The sequence below is a fragment of the Culicoides brevitarsis genome, chromosome 2 (assembly GCF_036172545.1).
Source record: "Culicoides brevitarsis isolate CSIRO-B50_1 chromosome 2, AGI_CSIRO_Cbre_v1, whole genome shotgun sequence".
In the NCBI taxonomy this organism is placed as follows: domain Eukaryota; kingdom Metazoa; phylum Arthropoda; class Insecta; order Diptera; family Ceratopogonidae; genus Culicoides; species Culicoides brevitarsis.
In genome coordinates, this window is record NC_087086.1 from 15,344,199 (window position 1) to 15,361,911 (window position 17,713).

At 28.5% G+C, this 17,713-nt stretch overlaps 3 protein-coding genes across 3 annotated transcripts; all 3 read left to right on the forward strand.

Annotated features, from left to right (window-relative positions):
• Positions 1 to 3,066: 3,066 nt before the first annotated feature.
• LOC134828564 (pancreatic lipase-related protein 2) lies at positions 3,067 to 11,014 on the forward strand. Its single transcript, XM_063841540.1, has 6 exons — positions 3,067 to 3,112; positions 6,077 to 6,096; positions 9,831 to 10,399; positions 10,468 to 10,583; positions 10,650 to 10,818; positions 10,879 to 11,014. Exons 1-6 carry the CDS (start codon positions 3,067 to 3,069, stop codon positions 11,012 to 11,014), a joined length of 1,056 nt encoding a protein of 351 aa, XP_063697610.1.
• Positions 11,015 to 13,459: 2,445 nt separating this feature from the next.
• On the forward strand, positions 13,460 to 15,155 carry LOC134828565 (pancreatic triacylglycerol lipase-like). The gene is made up of 2 exons (XM_063841541.1): positions 13,460 to 14,334; positions 14,984 to 15,155. The coding sequence occupies exons 1-2, from the start codon at positions 13,460 to 13,462 to the stop codon at positions 15,153 to 15,155; spliced, it is 1,047 nt and encodes a 348-aa protein (XP_063697611.1).
• A 512-nt stretch (positions 15,156 to 15,667) lies between these two features.
• Positions 15,668 to 17,294, forward strand: LOC134830054 (glycerate kinase). Its single transcript, XM_063843409.1, has 2 exons — positions 15,668 to 16,007; positions 16,064 to 17,294. The coding sequence occupies exons 1-2, from the start codon at positions 15,683 to 15,685 to the stop codon at positions 17,191 to 17,193; spliced, it is 1,455 nt and encodes a 484-aa protein (XP_063699479.1). The 5' UTR covers positions 15,668 to 15,682; the 3' UTR covers positions 17,194 to 17,294.
• Positions 17,295 to 17,713: the final 419 nt, after the last annotated feature.

A 17,713-nucleotide genomic window follows, 5' to 3' on the forward strand; every position in this document is an offset into this window, starting at 1 on the left:
AATAAAACAACAGTATATTATATTATATTAAACATTAAAAACAAACAATACAAAAAAATATATTAAATTTTCTGTAAAAACAAAACTGTCTCAAACTCAAAAGCGTCAATTTTTGGATTAAACTTAATTAAATTGTGTGTGGTAATTTTTAAAACACGGATGTAAATGTTTAAAAATCTATATCTATTCAATGGGCTTAGTTTTTGATGTGTGTAAAAAAAAGTAAATATATAAATTTGTACATTATTTCCCAAAAAATATCTCTCGTCAATATTAATGTTATTAAAAAATTAAATCTGTAAATTATTCTGAGATAAAAATTATATTAAAATAATTGGGTGGTCGGGCAAAGTGTAATAAAAATAATTAAAATAAATATGAAATTTAAGAAAAATTTAGGATAAATTTAAGAAATTCGGTCAATGAGCATTAAATTGAATGCAACGAGGGTGGAACGTAAATGTGATGTCTTTTAGGCAAATTAAAAGTAATAAAAAATATGTTTGATTGTTGAGAATGGTGTGAATAATGTTTAGATAAATAATAAAAAAAAATATAATAATTAATAAAAAAATTAGTACCCAATGATAATATGGAGTACTCACTCTTAAAGGCTGTGCTAGAAGTTAGAAAAATTAAAAAATGTTTTGTTTTAATGATTTTTTATAATTTTTGTTAAAAAAAATATTTAAAAATTATAATTATTTTAATCCATCTTCTTCCTATGCTTATTATTAAAAAAAAATAATAATTAATAAAAAAATTAAAATAATTTAAAAATTAAAATAAATTAATTTTTGTTAATAATTTTATTAAAATTTAATAAAAAATATTTTTTTAATAGAAATTAAGGCAAAAAAAATACTGCGGTGACGCAAAACAATAAAACTTTAGCATGTAAGGAATAATTAAAATAATATTAAAATAAATAATTTTAAGCTAATTTTAATTTTAACATATAGAAAAGTTAAATTTATTTAATATTATTTAACATTTCATATAAAAAAAAGAAAATTTATAGCAAAAGTTTTCAGTTTAAAGCAACGCTTTATATTTTTCGAAATACCCAATAAACATTCTGCATGATATTTAAATTTCCCAATACAAATTTTATTTATGTATTATGAAATTTAAAGTTTTCATTCGTTAACATTGATCATAATAATTTTTTTTTATAAAAAAATTATATTTTCATTAGTTCATAAGTTGTAGATTAGAAAAAAAGGAAACTAAAGGAGTAAATGCTACAATAAATTAGAATTAAGAAAAAGTTGCACTGTGACACAAAACAATAAAAAACCTTAGAATTAAGTCTTTAGCTATAAGTTTAGTTTTAAATAATTATTTTTGATGAAACGAAAAATTATGAAAAATAAATAAAAATTAATTTTTTTGATAATTTTTCGTTCCATTAAAACCCAAAAAAAAACTCAAGCCCGGAATTTCTTGTACAATTAAAATGGGCTCGAAACATGCGACATGAAAAAATCGCACTAGTCATATAAGGATCAAGTACTTATGGTTCTAAAGGCAAAAGCTGCTTACACTTTTTTCAGTTTGTATCACAAAAACACGGTAAGACACGCAAGTCTTTAGAATCTTCATTGCACTCAAAAATTGCACCATTGCACCACTTACATTTATAAGTTGTAAAAAGTAATTTTAGAAATGCACCAAACTTGCACCAAATTGCACTAAAAACACATTTTTGCACTTTTTATTTAAAAAAAATTTTTTCTCTTGTAAATTTTGTATAAATGTTCACTTTTTTGCATGAAAAGCACATAAAATTATTAGTAAGCGCACCTTTTTCTTTGTAAATAGATATTTAAGCACAAAGCACAAGCATGTAGCATGTAGCACCAAATAGCACGTAGATAACTAAAAATGCACATTATTAGAAAAAAATAAAAACAAAGAGGAACTATTTAATAGTTTTAAGGTAAAAAAACCTGAAAAATGGTTTAAAATGTTGTTTTTGTTTTGTACAGAATTATTATTAAAATTTTTGTTAGTTTATATTGTTAAATTTTATTAATGTTATAGTTTGCCTCACTTCAAGTCACACAAAACGTTAATCGTCTAGAGATCGTTCGAAAGAACAAAAAATCGCAAAATTCTGATTTTTTTATTTTAAATAATTAAAAATTTATATTAAACATACATTTTATTATAAAAAAACAATAAAATTTTTAAAAATAATTAAATAAATTTTAAAATAATATAAAAATATATTAAAAAAGTTATAATTTTAATAATAATTATTATAATTAAATAAAAATATTAATTTAATTAATTTATTAAAAAGTATTAATTTAAAAATAATATAAAATAATTTTTAAATAAAAAAATAAGATTTTATTTAATTATTAATTAAATGAATAATTAATTATAAATTTTAAATTAAATTTTGTTATTAAAATATATGTTTATATTAATATTTTTAAAAAAATATTAAAAATTTTTAATAAAAAATACGAAAAATCAGAAATTCAACATCATATATTGCGAAAAATTTATTATTTTAATAAAATTTTAATAATTTATCATTTTACGTCACAATCTAGAATATCACTTTTAACATATCAAGTGACTTGAGCCACGTGAGAGCAAATTCATACCCTTAAATGTTGTTTAAAACGCATAATAACTTAATTTTCACAACATTATTATCTAATCTAACACTGACCTTGTAAAGGTAACACAGTGAAAAAGTATCTTTGTACATAATTTGTTAATAATTTAATAATTATTGCGTAAACTTCGTACAAGTATACCAAAGAAAAAACATTAAATGCCCATTAAAACAACTTGCAACCCAATTATCTGCTTGTAGTGTAAATAAAATCGGTCGATCGTGTCACGTCACGTCTATTTTTTGTCTCATTTCCATCACTTTCGCACTTCCTTTCCTCATTATTTCGCATGAATCGATCAAAATTCCGACATTCTCCTCCATTCTCCATCCCGTCATCATCAGTTAACTTCATCGGATGGCCAAAAAGTAAATAAATGTTATCTAATAATGTTGATTATCTAAAAAAATATGTTCAAAAAAGTAACAAGATGATAGACAATGTCATGCCGTTTGAACATGCGGACCTAAATTTGGGTTAAAATTGAATTTTGTCGCTATTTTTTTGTTTAATGTATAGTTTTAATGCACGTTAAATAATAATTTTTTATCATAATGTGATCAAAATCAAAGTTTCTTAAAACAATAACAATATTTATTTTGGGGTTCACCCTTTCTCTTTGTACAATTCACCAATTTTTGTATTTTTTTTCGTTTGTTTCCTAAAAAGATTAATTTTAAGACGTCAACTGAACCGAAAAAATAAAGAAAAAATTGTAAATAAATAAATAAACAAATTAATTCGAGAAAAAAAGTTACTAAATTTAAATAAAAAAAAAGTTTATTTATTGAAAAATAATTTAAAAAAATTAAATAATTAAAAAAATCAAAATTAAATTAATTAAAATTATTTTGTGACAGTAAAATTGCTTTAGAATAAAATAAAATAAGAAAAACGCACATTATTGTAAAAAAAATTGGTAAAAGATGAGTTTTAATTGTTTAAAATATTTTAAAAATTATTTTAATTTAATAAACTATTAATTGAAAATTTAAAATTAATTTTAAAAAATAATAAAAAAAATCAATCTGTAACAAATAAATAATATCTAAAAATAAATATCGCATAAAAAATTAAATCATATATAATAAAAAATTTATCTTGGCCTGTATCATTGTACTAATATTAATATTAATTATAATTAATTAATAAAAATAAATAATTAAATAATATTTATCGAAAAATCGTCAAAATTATAAAAATATATTAAATTAATGAAAAAAAAAACAATCTTATCTAGTTTCAAAATAATATATAAAAATAAATTAATAAAAATTGATGAAAAATATGTGGAAAAAAGTTAAAAAGTTACCTAAAATGTGGAAAATTTAATGCTTAGACTTTAAGGAAATCCAACAGAAATAAAATAAATAATAAAAAACATTAAAGAGTTAATTGAGGAATAATATATACAAACAAATTAAACATATTTAAAATTAAATTAAACGAAAATTAAAACAATAAATGATGAAAAATAATAAAAAAGACAATATATAATAATAATTATACTGTTGAAAAAATTTTTCGTGTGTTTTATTGTCCAATTCTTCGATGTTATCAAATATTTGCCGGGTTTCCTGTCTTTTGTACTGCAAAGTCTTTCGTTCGTTAATGACGTCATACTTTCTCTCTCACTCTCCGTTAAAATTATTGGGCTCGTGCTGTAAGTTAGTTATCTACAAACAACATATATGTTAGTTATACACATTAAAACATACAAAAATAACGATAAATTTACTATGTTCACAAGAGTGGTTCAAAATTTCACCAAAAAATGTTCAAGAAATAATAAAATTCCAATTTTTAACCCACCTTCATTCACCAAGACACCAAAAAATGCTCGTTGGAGGGGATTGTGTTGCATTAACGGCATCATTTGTAGCAAATTGTTGTATATTTTTTAGCTTCACACAAATTTTTCGTCTCACCATTCAGTTTTCTGCCGCCTGTTAAGCTCTCAAGACGTCTAATTAAAAAAAAAATAAATAAAAAAATTTATTCGTGAATTAATCAACTCAAAATTCAATGATACAAATTTGCATTTTTGATGCAAAAAAAAAAAATTAATGATAAAAAAATGCAATAAATTATTCATGAGTTAGAAATGACGAAGAAATTTCGGCGGATTTAAATAAATATAAAAGTTAAACCGGTAAAATGATACAAGTAAATTTTTTTTGTGTGAAAGAAATTCATTCAAAAGTGCAAATTAAATATTGACAAATTATTTAAAAAAAAAATGAAAAATAACAGCTAACAAGTCGTCATCATCAAGTGTTGCATCAAAAAAATGCGAGACGATTTTTTTTTTGTTATGGGAATGTAACTTTATAAGCCAAGTTTTCGGAGTTAATGCGGAAGTTTATGTTAAAAATTTCGTTATAACAATAAAACGCGGCGATCGAAACACTTTGGGGCAGTTAATGGAAAAATTTCGTGATTCGAAAGGAAATGTTGAGCATGAATCATGATTTTTTTTATGTAATAAAGAAATTTCTAGTGCAAGTTTTTGTGAATTGCCGGCTGCAAATTTAATATTTAAAAAATATACATGAAAAATAATAAATTAAATTAAATTAAAATTTTTTAATTGCTAAAAAATTGAGAATTTTCTGTTTAAAAATTTAAAAAAAATGTTAAAAATAAAAAAAAAATTGATAAAAAAAAAATTAAATTTGCCGATAAAATATTTTAAAAATATTAAAATTAATTTTTATAAAATTAAAATATTTTTTAAAAATATTTTTGATGAAAAAAAAATTAAATTAATAATAATTAAAAAAAAAAATTTTTTATATATTTGAAAATTATTAAAATAATTTTTTAAAAACATTTTTAGTAAAAAAAAAATATTTTATTCAAAATTAATTGAATTTTTTTTTATAATATTTGAAAAGTATTAAAATAATTTTTTAAAAACATTTTTAATAAAAAAAATCGTGTAACAAAAAACCTTAAATTAACTGTCCCGATTATATCACAAAATCGTAATATTGATCTCTACATGTCTCGATTGTCATCCATGCCATAAAGATATAAAATAATGGCAATAATTGCTAAGTGCCGTTTTTTTTGTATTTATTTATAAAATACCAGTTTGAGACAATCAACAACATTTCCTTCATGTACAATTCAATTTTTGTATAATATATGTAACAACTTTTTTTTTGTGTTACGGTGAAGTGACGCGCGCCCAGACATTAAATATTATGCAGTGTGGAAACAAAAAAAAATTATGCATTAAAATTACTAATTATTGGGCACCTTTTCATTAATTTCTATAATTATTTAATTTTTCTATTAAAAAATAATTTTTTTTAAACAAAAAAAAATAAAAAATCGCGGAAAAGTTAAAATTTAATTTTTCTTCAATAAAAAAGGCTTTACCTAGATAACTAATTTAAAAAAAAATAAAAACCACCCATTGACGTCAAAAAAAGCAAAAAATAGGCAAAATAGTGCAACCAAACTACCAGGCAGACATAAATTCGCAGCAGCAGTTGTCAACAACAACAACAATGCATTAACTTTTTTTTTGTATTTTTGCGAGAAAAATGCATCGTAAAACGTCATCAACACTCATTACTTACCGACTTCTGTACTTATTATTTTTAAAGTTAAGTACTTCTCGTACTTTATAAAAAAAATATAAAAAATAAGTGCAATAAGCGAAACAACAACAATAAACTCGATCTGATCCAATCTTGTGTACGGCGCGCGTTGTCTGCCTCGTTTGTACATTGCGGTAGCGACGCAGACGACGGCACAAGATATTGAAAGTGAAAACGCGTTTGCGTGTGTAAAAAATACCAAATAATTAAAAATATTTCAAGTTTTTGAGAGAAAAAACTCGTTCCAATAAAATTATGACATTGATGATAAAAAAAAAATAAAAAGTTACAATAATTCGCGCAAGTTACGTATTTTGTGCGGTTCGAAGGGAAATCAGTCCCTTTTATGTCGCGCGACGGTTAGCTGCTATTGAACTACTTACCAGAAGTTAATTAATTGAAATTTGTACTTTTGAAGGTTTCTTCTAAATATTTGACCTTCGTTACATGTTAAATGATTTTTTTTTTACATAGAAAGTGATTAAACAGAAATTTATCTAAAAAAAATTTTCAGACCTTGATCAAAGTTACATGAAAAAAAATTATAAAAATATAAAGTTGTAATGTGACAATTTGTCGCGCATTGGCTTAGTGTATTACAAAAGACGACAAAGGCACGTTAATAATATTAATTCAAATAAAATAAAAATAGAGAGATAAAAATACAAAACAAGTATTGAGAAATTTGTTAGTGAATAAAAAAAATAAATAAATAAAATAAATATTAAAAAAATGAAATACAAAGAAAAAGACACAAAAATGTGGATTAAAATTTCAATTGGATTACTCGTTGGATATTTTGTATTCAGTACGTCAGAAGGTAACGTATCAATTTTATATATAATGCATTTTAATATTGGAATTTTTTTAATGCAATTGTTTGAGAAAGTGTACCAAATTTTTTTTTTAATATTTATTTTTTTCAATTAATATTTAATTTTTTCCGTTAATTTTTTTTTATTTTATTTTTTAATTCAAAATTAATTAATTAATTTAATTAAATTAGCTAAACTTATTTTTTATTTTATTAATTTTTAATTATTTTTTGAATTATATTTATATTTTTGATAAAAAAAATTAGTTAATAAATTTTTTTTAAATTTTTTTATCAGGCGAAAATTCTTTTAATTTAATATGTTAATATTCTGCAATATTTTTTTTTTAATTTATTAAAATAAAAAATAAATGAAAAAAATAGGACTTATTAAAGTTTTTATCTTGCAATTTATCAATCAATTTACTAAAAATATTTATTTTAATTTACTGAACATTAATTTTTGACATTGATCTTAAACCTTAAATTAATTTACAATTTTCACAATATTTTTATTTTAAAATTAAAAATTAAATAAAATTAATTTATTTTTAAAATTAAAAGTTTTTAATTTAAATAATTTTAATTTAAATAATTTAATTTAATTTTAAATAAATATTTTCTATTGAAAAAAAAATTATAAAATTTTCCAATACTTTAATATTTTCTATTAATTTTTCAAAAATTATTTAAATGTAAACGCCTGGTATATTTCACTGCCCTTGACTTCCTGCATAAAATATGCAATAATTTTCTAATATATCGATCATTATTGAATATTTTCTAAAAAAAAATAAAACCAAACTACAGTAATCATCATAAAAAAATGTTTTTAACCATTATCCGCTTCGGCGCATTCTCGACAGCAAGTACTTTGTCGCAGCTCACGAGCATTATAAAGCATGTGTTTAACTCGTTATGCAATCCAACATTATTATTATTAAATATTATGATTATTTTCATTAAAGTTCGACGTTGCTTACGAAAAAAACCACTAAAAATAAGCATTTTTCTGCATAAAAACGGGGTTAATAACAAACTGAACTCTAAGTTGAGACACCAAGAAACGCATTCCAAACATTTGTTTAGCTGGCATTTGAGTTGTTTTAATCGATTTGACGGGTCACGGAGACGACGTGAGCCGTTTTGATGCTTAGAAATCATCTACGCCTCGGAATTCGGTTGTAAAACTGAAATAAAGTGGAAGATTTATTGGATGCGTTATTTTTTTGTAACGACGAGGCGTGATTTTTACTTTTATTACATTTGTTTAGAAATTTATGTTAAAATTTGTTACTTTCGAGATGTTGTAATTTTTGAACAATGGTTTTGTTTATTTAGAAGAGGGCAGAAATCCGGTTGTTGATACTTGAAGACACATTTTTCAATATTTTTAATTGAAGTTTTTTAAATAAAATCGTCTCAAAGGTGGTCAAAAGAATTTAAAATGCCTTAAAACGCAATTTTTTAAAAGAAAATTTGCATTTTTTTGAACAATCGCTTCATTAAGGAATTTTTAAACTTATTTTAATGAGACATTCACTTGTTTTTTCAAGAACTCAGAAGGTCATTTTGGCATTTCACTGCGAATTTTAAGTATAATTGTTATTTTTGCATCAAAAAGTCCAAAGTTTGTGTTGTGCATGAAGATTTTTTTTATTTTCAAGTAAATTTTTCAGTTTATTGGGTTTAAAGAAGAATATTGTTCATTCTTTCTTCTGAAAAATTAATTCAAATCACGTCATTTGACTTAAAATTGTGTGAAAAGGGATTAAAATTTAATTTTCTTGCATGAAAAATCCCAAAAGCCGAGATTAAAAATTTAATTTCTTCAAATTATATCTTGAATCAATTCAAATTAGTTTAAAATTTCCTTCAGAAATGCCAAAGTTTCATAATTTTTCTTCAAAAATAACAAATTTGAGTCATTTTTACTCAAAAATGTTCTAAAATAAAACAATTTTTAAAGAAATTTCATGAAATTGTATTAAAACTCACCATTTTTTACTCTTTTGAACTCCAACCTCTTGCACTTATTACGAAATTATTCAAATTTTTTCCTTTTTTACCAAAACCTCATATCATTATTTCAATTAAGATATTCCTTTGAGCTTTAATCCGCTAATCAATCCTCCCAAAACATAATTCACACGAACAACAATAACTTTTTGTTTGCGATTACACCCAATAAATTTACCTATAACTTCATTGTCATGCAAATTTTGGCACTTTTTATACAAATTCACTCAAATTCGCAAATTGCTCGAAGATTTACAGACCATTGTCTCATCTAAATCGAGGTCACATAATAAAATTACATCAGCTTTCATCATAAATCTCTATTTTTGTCTCCTAATATCAGCTGTTAGCCCCTGTTTACCATAAAAATGCACTTTTGTAGGTGTGACGATTGAAATTTAAAAAATTTCTCTACACTTGGCCTTGAAATCAACCAAAAATTTATCATGTATGGCATCAATCCCTAAAAAAAAATGTAAATTAAATGTGAATTCGAGAAAGATCTAAACAACTTACGATTTTTATTTGGTTAAATTGAAAGTTCAGTTATGCAATCATTCGACAAATTCGGATTTTTTTTATCACTAGTTGACTTTCTATATTGCTAAAAATGTTAAAAATTAGTTCAATTGCATTCAAAACAAAAAAAAATTGACACACTGACCTGAGTTAACATACCTTTAATGGAATTTGCTCCTTTTTTTTCATTAAAAAAATTTAGTTGCTGCACAAAAAACCTCCGCCGCTGAGAAAAATGCTTTCAACTCGTCGTCATGCCTCGAGAAGCCATATCGCTGCCCACATCCAAAAATCAATTTTTTCCTCTACACTCGTCGAACCCAAGAGCTGGGCGAGCAAATTGACGTCCTTGATCCCGAAATGCTGTATCACACGCACTTCAATCCGCAGCATCCAACGAAAATTGTCATTCACGGTTTCGGGGGCGGTCGAGATTTATCTCCGAGTCCCGACATCAGAAAAGCGTATTTCACGTTGGGGAATTACAACATCTTTATTGTGGATTATTCGAGTGCCGTCAAAGAGCCTTGTTTGAGTCAAATGGAATGGTCTCCACGATTTGGGGCGATGTGTGTGGCACAACTCGTCAAATACATCGCAAACCATCCGAGAGGCGTCCCGCCTGATTATATGCACTTTATTGGGTACAGCGTTGGTGCCCATATTGCTGGACTGGTAGCGAACTACATAAAACCTGAAGAGGGAAAGATTGGAAGAATTACTGGATTGGATCCGACAATTTTTTATTACAACACGAACAATAAAAGTCGCGATTTGGATCCCAGTGACGCGCATTTTGTGTGAGTTTTGATGATTTTTCTGAAAAAATTAAATTTTTAATTAAAATTTTGATAAAAATAATTTTTAGTGACGTTCTTCATACCAACGCGGGCATCTTAGGCCATTGGAGCACGAGTGGGCATGCAGATTTTTACATCAACGGCGGCACAAGTCAACCTGGATGTGGATCTCTATCAATTTTCCGTAAGATTTCGCCTGAAAAATAATAAATTTTAATGAATTTCATTAATTTTTTACCCAAAAAACTAGAAACTCTCGCTTGTGATCACACAAAAGTCACGCCATACTTCATCGAATCCATCAACAGCAAAGAAGGCTTCTGGGCGGGTCCGTGTCCAACGTTATTTTCCTACCTCCTTGGATGGTGCGAGCCAAAGGACTCGGATTATGTGCTCATGGGTGAACATATTTCATGGAAGTGAGTCCTTTTTTCCTTGAATTTTGCCTAAAAAATTATAAAATTTAATTTTTCTTGTAGCGCACGAGGAGTTTATTACGTAACAACGAACGCCAAACCTCCCTTCGCACGCGGATTTCCCGGAAAAAGCAAGAGTAAAAGTCGGAATGGCGATCAACGAGCACTTTCTTACGAGTATGACGGCGTTCGACGATGATAAATCCATTTTTCTTCGTTCTTTGTAAATAACTTCAATTCCCAATTAACTTATCAACTCCTCTCTACCCAAAATCTTGAAAAATTGCTCAAAATTCATCAAAAGCGGTAAGGTTGTGATAGGAGTAAATAAACTGTAGGAACGCGAACTAGAAAGTAAAATTAGCTTTAATTATTAGTTTTTAACGAGAAGACGACCGTTCGATATATATTTAGTGAATGTAAAGATGTAGTGGACAAACAGGTGTGAGATAAAGACGAAAAAAATAGAAAGCATGTTTATTTTGCGGCAAAGTTAGGTTTTTGTATAGAAAAAATTGCGTAGCTTAACACAAATTTATCGGTTAAAACGTTTCTTTTTAAGATATTTTTCATGTTTTAGCGTAAATTTAGTTATTTATAGGTTTTGTCATTAATCATAAACATGTAAATGTAGCAAATTTGTAAAAATAATGTAAAATATTAGTTAGCTCAATTCGATTTTAATAAAATATTTTAACAAATTTAAGATAATTTAGTTTTTTTTATTATGAAAATTAAATTTTTTAGTAAAGATGTTCAAGGTAATTTCTAATTTTCATAAAATATTTTTTTTAATTTTAAAAAAATTAATAAAAAATTATTTAAAATGTTTTTCGAATTTTTAAATTAAATTTAATTAATTATTTTAATTAAAAATTTGATTTTTATTTAAAATATTTTATTTTTATTAAAATTTTAATTTTTATTTAAAAATAAATTTATTGAAATCTTTAAGAAAAATTAAAATATTTTTAGCAATTTAATGATATAACATATTTTTTTAATTTTTAAAAATATTTTCCGATTTTATTTTAGCCTGAATTAGCAAAAAAGCGATTTTCAAATTTTTAACGGTCATTTTTTGAATTGACATTTGCGAAATTTTTCAAATTTTAGATGATTCTTAGACTATTTTTGACATTTTTTTTATAAATTTTTTCATAATTATGACTTTTGAATAAAATTTCCTTAAATTCTTCAAGAAATTTTCATCAAATTGTAAAAAACTTTCATCAAAATAATTTTTTTATCAAACCACGAAAATCTCTCACAACTCAAAAAATAAACAAAAGGAAATACAACTTCATTGTTACCTACAAACGAACCGTCCAGTAAATTAACTACCTGGCGAAACATTCACTCGAAACATGTGCTAAACTTGTCCAACTTGTACCTTCCAAGCAGACAAATGCATTAGAATTACGTAACTTTTTATTAGCGCAACGCCATATAGTTGAGCTGAATGCGCGAGTAAAAGCACTGAAGCCATTCACTTAACGCAAAATGTTTATTAAAATTTTGAAGAGAATTTCGTTATGGCTTTGTTTGTGTCTGTCTCTCGGCTGTATTCGAGCAATTTGCATGCAGTTGTCTGTGCAAAAAATAGCGGCGTGACGAAAATTTGTTGCTTTTGTTATTGAGTTGTTGAATTTACTTCCGAGATTCGATGAAAGTGGGTGAATTTTTGTATTATTTTTGCAAAAATTGAACAAGTTTCAACAAAATTTTGATTTTTTAACCACGTGACGTAGCCCAGTGCGCATTTTAAAATGTCTGTCGGTTACAAATTTTGAAATTTTTGCCTGAAACTCAATCAGAATCATCCCCAAACTACAAATTTGGAGTTTTGTCCCATTGCACAATTAGAAATTCTGACCCAATTAACATTTTAAATTTTTGCCCCAATGCACATTTTGAAAATTTTTTCTTCAAAATTCGTCAAATATGCATAAAATACTTCAATAATACAAATTTCAGCCTAAAAGAAAAGAAAATTTGAATAATTTATGGACTTGCCTGCTAAAAGGAACAAGATAAGAACCTTTGAACTCCATAAATTTTCCTTCAACTGTCATAAACAATTATTTTTACGACTAAACATAAACGATTATGACAGCACTTGACTTGAAGCCGACGATAAGCAATGAGCATAACAACACTTTTTATGCCATTATCTAACTTTGAGCGTTTTTTCGTCACTTGACTTCACATTGCGTTCCCTAGAAAAAAAAATATTGATTAAAAATTATCATAATTTTTAATTTTTTCAAAAAAATTTCATGAAAAAAAAATTATTTTTCGAATTTTAATTTTATTAAAGAATTTTTTTCTAAAAATTTTCCATTAAAAAGTTACATCTATCAAAACAGCAAGAATGCGATTCAATTGTCATAACGAAAAAAAAATGTAAAACAACAAAAAATTGTTTGCATTATCGCACGCTTGACTTCATAAAACGACAAAAAATCAAAAGAAATTTACATCAAATGGCTTGTCACCGCGACTCGGCCGCTAGTTTATGAATATTCTTTGCGATAAGAGGACATAATTTATTTATAAAGACTTGCATTCGGCACCAGCGGACTCTTTTCGCAGTGAAATGCAGTAACTATCGCGCACCGGACTCATTTTTACCCCTTTGGAAATGAAATTTTTCGTTTTATTTTTCGTGTCGATCGTGCGTGCGCAACTTTTCAACAGCAAATGCTTCTACACGGAACCCATTTGTCCGAATCCCGATGTCCATTTTTGGCTTTACACGCAAAAAACGCAGGATAATCCGCGCGAAATTCACAGTGACAAACCCGAAACGGAACATTTCATCCGGGGACGTCCTTTAATCGTGCTAATTCATGGCTACACGGGTCATCGCGACTTTTCTCCCAACACGGAAATTCGTCCTGCGTACTTTGAACACGGGGAATATAACATAATTACCGTGGATTATCAAAAACTCGCACCAGAACCGTGTTACATATCGGGCGTGAAGAACTTGAGGACTGTGGCGAACTGCACCGCGCAACTTTTGGACAACCTAATGACCTCGAAAACGTTCGGCGTGGAGGATATTCACGTCATTGGCTTCAGTCTCGGGGGGCAAACTGCCGGAATGATCGCTACTTACATCAAAAATGGGCCTCTTTATCGCATAACGGGGCTGGATCCCGCGAAACCCTTGTTCATCTTCGCCCCCAAGGAGTACAAACTGGATATAAATGACGCCCAGTTTGTCGATGTCATCCACACAGACGTCTTCCAGCGCGGAATTCTCGCTCCCAGTGGTCATATCGACTTTTACGTGAACGGCGGCGTCGAGCAACGTGGATGCCAAGTCCAAAAAGCGATGGATCCGGGATCGTGTAATCATGCCAGAGCTCCCGAATACTACGCAGAGTCGATAAATACCAAAATTGGGTTTTGGGGATTCCGATGCGCCCATTGGTATTTGTATGCGTTGGGCATGTGTCGCGAAGAGGAGACCGATGCAGTGGCGTTGATGGGCATGCACGTGAATCGGAGGTGAGTTTTTTGCTTTTTTTGCGTGACACAAAGTCGATTTTTGCATGTTGAAGTACTTTCACTTGCTATTATGCGAGCGATAACGAGAGCGGTGCAGAACGTGCAACGGCAATTAGACAAATTGTTGACAGTTACATTGTCGCGCTGCGAAAAATGTGGGCTCATTGTTCATTTTGAATGCATAAATTAATTTTTTTCTTCGTTTTTTATGCTTAAAAGTACTTTTGAGACGTTCATTTGGGTATCTTTCGAAGGTCAAAAGAGAAATTTTGCATAAAAATCCTTGAAAAATGCCTTCAAGTGACCAAAAATCCCCAAAACTGCCAATAAATTGTCATTTACCTACAAGAAAAAATCATTTAAAATCAATTTTTTTCATTAATGAAGTAAATTTATAATTTTTATTTACCTTTTTCCCCACAAAACTAGTTTTTATTAAATTTTTTCGCACACTCACTCACCTCTTGACTCTTTTTTGGCACAAAAACTTCAATTTTTCAAGTGATCGATGCTCATTAAGTGCTTTTTTATGTGTTTTGTCAAACCATCAATCGACCTTGAACTTCCGTTGCATGATTACTCTTCGATTTTTTGTCGTTTCTCAAGTCATTCATCCGATGTCATGACATTTTTTCAATTTTTTTCGCAGTTCTCGTGGTTTGTATTTCCTCGCGACAAATTCCGAGTCACCGTATGCGAGAGGCAGCAATTTTACGACCAACATGCATTTCGTGGATGCCGAGCCAGATCATTCTGTCGAAGGTTTAGCTGGAAATTTGCCGGAGGAGATCCCGAAAGCTGAGCAAAATGGCATTTTTTAGGTTTAATTGTTTTAATTTATTGACTTTTTTTTTGTTTTGAACGAGAATAAATGACGAAAAAAATATTTTTTTTTGCATGTTTTGGACCGCAACGGTACTTGTCAATTAAAATAAATGCACCGCAGAATGCAAGTGGATGTCCTTGACCCAGAAATGGCGATCGTGTGTGAACTCATGCGTGGCAAGACATTCGTTGACGTGTCTTTTTGAGTTTTTGGAAGGTCAATATCGGCAAGAAAATGAGAAAAGTTAACTAAATTTAGTGTATTAGTTTGGAATTGAAGTTGATTCGTATGGATTTTGCCGTTATTTTCATTTGAGACGAATGAAAGTGATAAATTTTGACTTTTTAGTACTAAAAATTAGGGTTTCCATTTAGAATTTCACTAAATTTTCTCGATTTTTACCAATTTCTTCAAAATTTTGTTAATTTTTGTTTCGTAAAATTCTTTTTATAAGTCAAATTTGAAATTTTAGTCACCCTAACGTTGTTTACTTTCCATTTCATCAACACTCTAAACGCAGTTATGACTTTTTATCGCTCACTTCAGTTCTTATCGCTGCCGGTTTCTCGTCAAATGTCGTCTCGCACGGGAGTTTTATCGGATTTACGGGCAATTTTCGACGCAGGACTCGATTCCGTCAAACCTGCAACCATTTTCCGGACAAATCAATGCCTCAAAATCGTGGAAAATAAGCTAAAAGTGCTCGATGATGAATTTGACATTGGTAAAATCCATTTAGTTGGTTTCGGCAAGGCGGTGCATGGACTTGCTACCGAAGTTGAAGCTGTACTAAAATCGCGGTTGGTGTCTGGGGTCATCAGTGTTCCACAAGGAGGCGTACTAAAAGGTAAAAATTCAATTTTATCGAGGAGTAATAATTTTTTTCTTTGATTTTCCTCACAGAATCTTCAGGATTTGAGATTTTCGAAGGCGCCAAAGACAATTTCCCGGATGAAAATTCATTCGCTGCGAGTCGAGAGATCCTTAAAAGATGTCAAGCCATGGGTTCGAACGATATTTTGTTGTGTCTCATCTCTGGCGGGGGATCCGCGCTGCTTCCTTATCCGAAAAATCCGATAACACTACAAGAAAAAGCAAAAATTATTCGAAGTTTATCGAAAAATGGGGCAAGTATCGATGAAATGAACGTCGTAAGGATTGCCATGTCGGAGGTTAAGGGCGGAAAATTAGCATTGGCAGCAAAAAATGCAAGAAAAGTCATCAGTTTGATCATGTCGGACATCGTTAATGATCCTTTAGACCTCATTGCGAGTGGACCAACGGTTGCTCCTGACCAAAAACTTGGAAAAACTCCCTTGGAAGTGTTAAAAAAGTTCAAAATCGAACCAGAATCGCACATTTTGGACGTAATTAAAGCTCATAAGCCTGTCACAAATGATGAAATCCCGAACGTGAAGAACTACATAATAGCCAGTAACGAAATCGCGATCAAAAATTCCATGGAAACTGCAAAAAAATTAGGATATTCAACGATTTTCTTGTCAAAATCCATCACGGGCGATGTGAAAAATGTTTGTTCCTTGTACGAATCGATCACAAAGCACATTTTAAGTTCCGAAAAGCTTCCTGAAGAAATTTCAGCTTCATATCCAAGCCTCCAAAAATCCTTAAAAGAAGCTTCTGAGTCAAAATCGAAGGGAATTTGCATAATTTCTGGCGGAGAACCAGTTGTTACTGTCTCCGGCGACGGAATTGGCGGCAGAAATCAGGAACTTGCCTTGCGATTTGCTAATTTTTGTACCAAAAATCAATTTTCCAACGTATTTTTGCTCTCCGCGGGCACTGATGGTATCGATGGGCCTTCAAATGATGCCGCTGGAGCAATTGGAACAACTTATGACGCCATCACGAACGATTTAATTGAGAAATTTATCAACAACAACGACTCTTACAACTTTTATAAGGGGCATTGTCCCGGATTTCATGTCGTTACAGGGCACACAGGAACAAATGTCATGGATTTACATGTCTTAGTCGTCGTTAAAGACCAAAATTCTAATTCAAAGTTGTAAATTTTTACATTTTATGGGATTTTCTTATAAAATTTTTGGGTATAAACATTTATTTTCTATAAAATCGCGTTTTGAAATTTCTTAAAATAATTAAAAATCGCTTTTTATTGTCGTTAATTGCCTTTGTTTCCACGATTTTCGTTTTTTCATGCATTTCTGTAGTCGATAATCATACAAAAATCCCCTTTCACAAGCAAATCTGAACTCAATTGCCTGCAACGAAGATCTTTTTAGTCGTTTTTCATCAGGAAATTCCCGCAAATCGGCACAATAAACCGCAAACCCAAACAAAATGATGACAGAAAGCACGATCCGAACCATCTCCGACGCAAAATGATGAGTGACTAATTACATATTTACATATTTCTCTTATCAGCGGCTAATTTTTCGCTTGTTTCTTGCGCCAGACTGATAACGCGTCGTATCTGAAAAACAATTAACGAGAACAAAATTAATCGAACATCACCGAAAATTGACCCGTTGTTGATAATTTCTCACTCAACGTGTTTCTGTGTTTACG

Excerpts from the sequence above, each read along its gene's own strand:
- LOC134830054 (XM_063843409.1), top strand. The coding sequence starts at position 15,683 with ATGACTTTTTATCGCTCACTTCAGTTCTTATCGCTGCCGGTTTCTCGT. Across the intron at positions 16,008-16,063 it reads ACAAGGAGGCGTACTAAAAG|AATCTTCAGGATTTGAGATT; the intron begins GTAAAAATTCAA and ends TTTTCCTCACAG.
- LOC134828564 (XM_063841540.1), top strand. The coding sequence starts at position 3,067 with ATGATAGACAATGTCATGCCGTTTGAACATGCGGACCTAAATTTGG. Across the intron at positions 6,097-9,830 it reads CAAAAAATAGGCAAAATAGT|AAAAATGCTTTCAACTCGTC; the intron begins GCAACCAAACTA and ends TCCGCCGCTGAG. Across the intron at positions 10,584-10,649 it reads TGGATCTCTATCAATTTTCC|AAACTCTCGCTTGTGATCAC; the intron begins GTAAGATTTCGC and ends CCAAAAAACTAG.
- LOC134828565 (XM_063841541.1), top strand. The coding sequence starts at position 13,460 with ATGAAATTTTTCGTTTTATTTTTCGTGTCGATCGTGCGTGCGCAACTT. Across the intron at positions 14,335-14,983 it reads GGCATGCACGTGAATCGGAG|TTCTCGTGGTTTGTATTTCC; the intron begins GTGAGTTTTTTG and ends TTTTTTTCGCAG.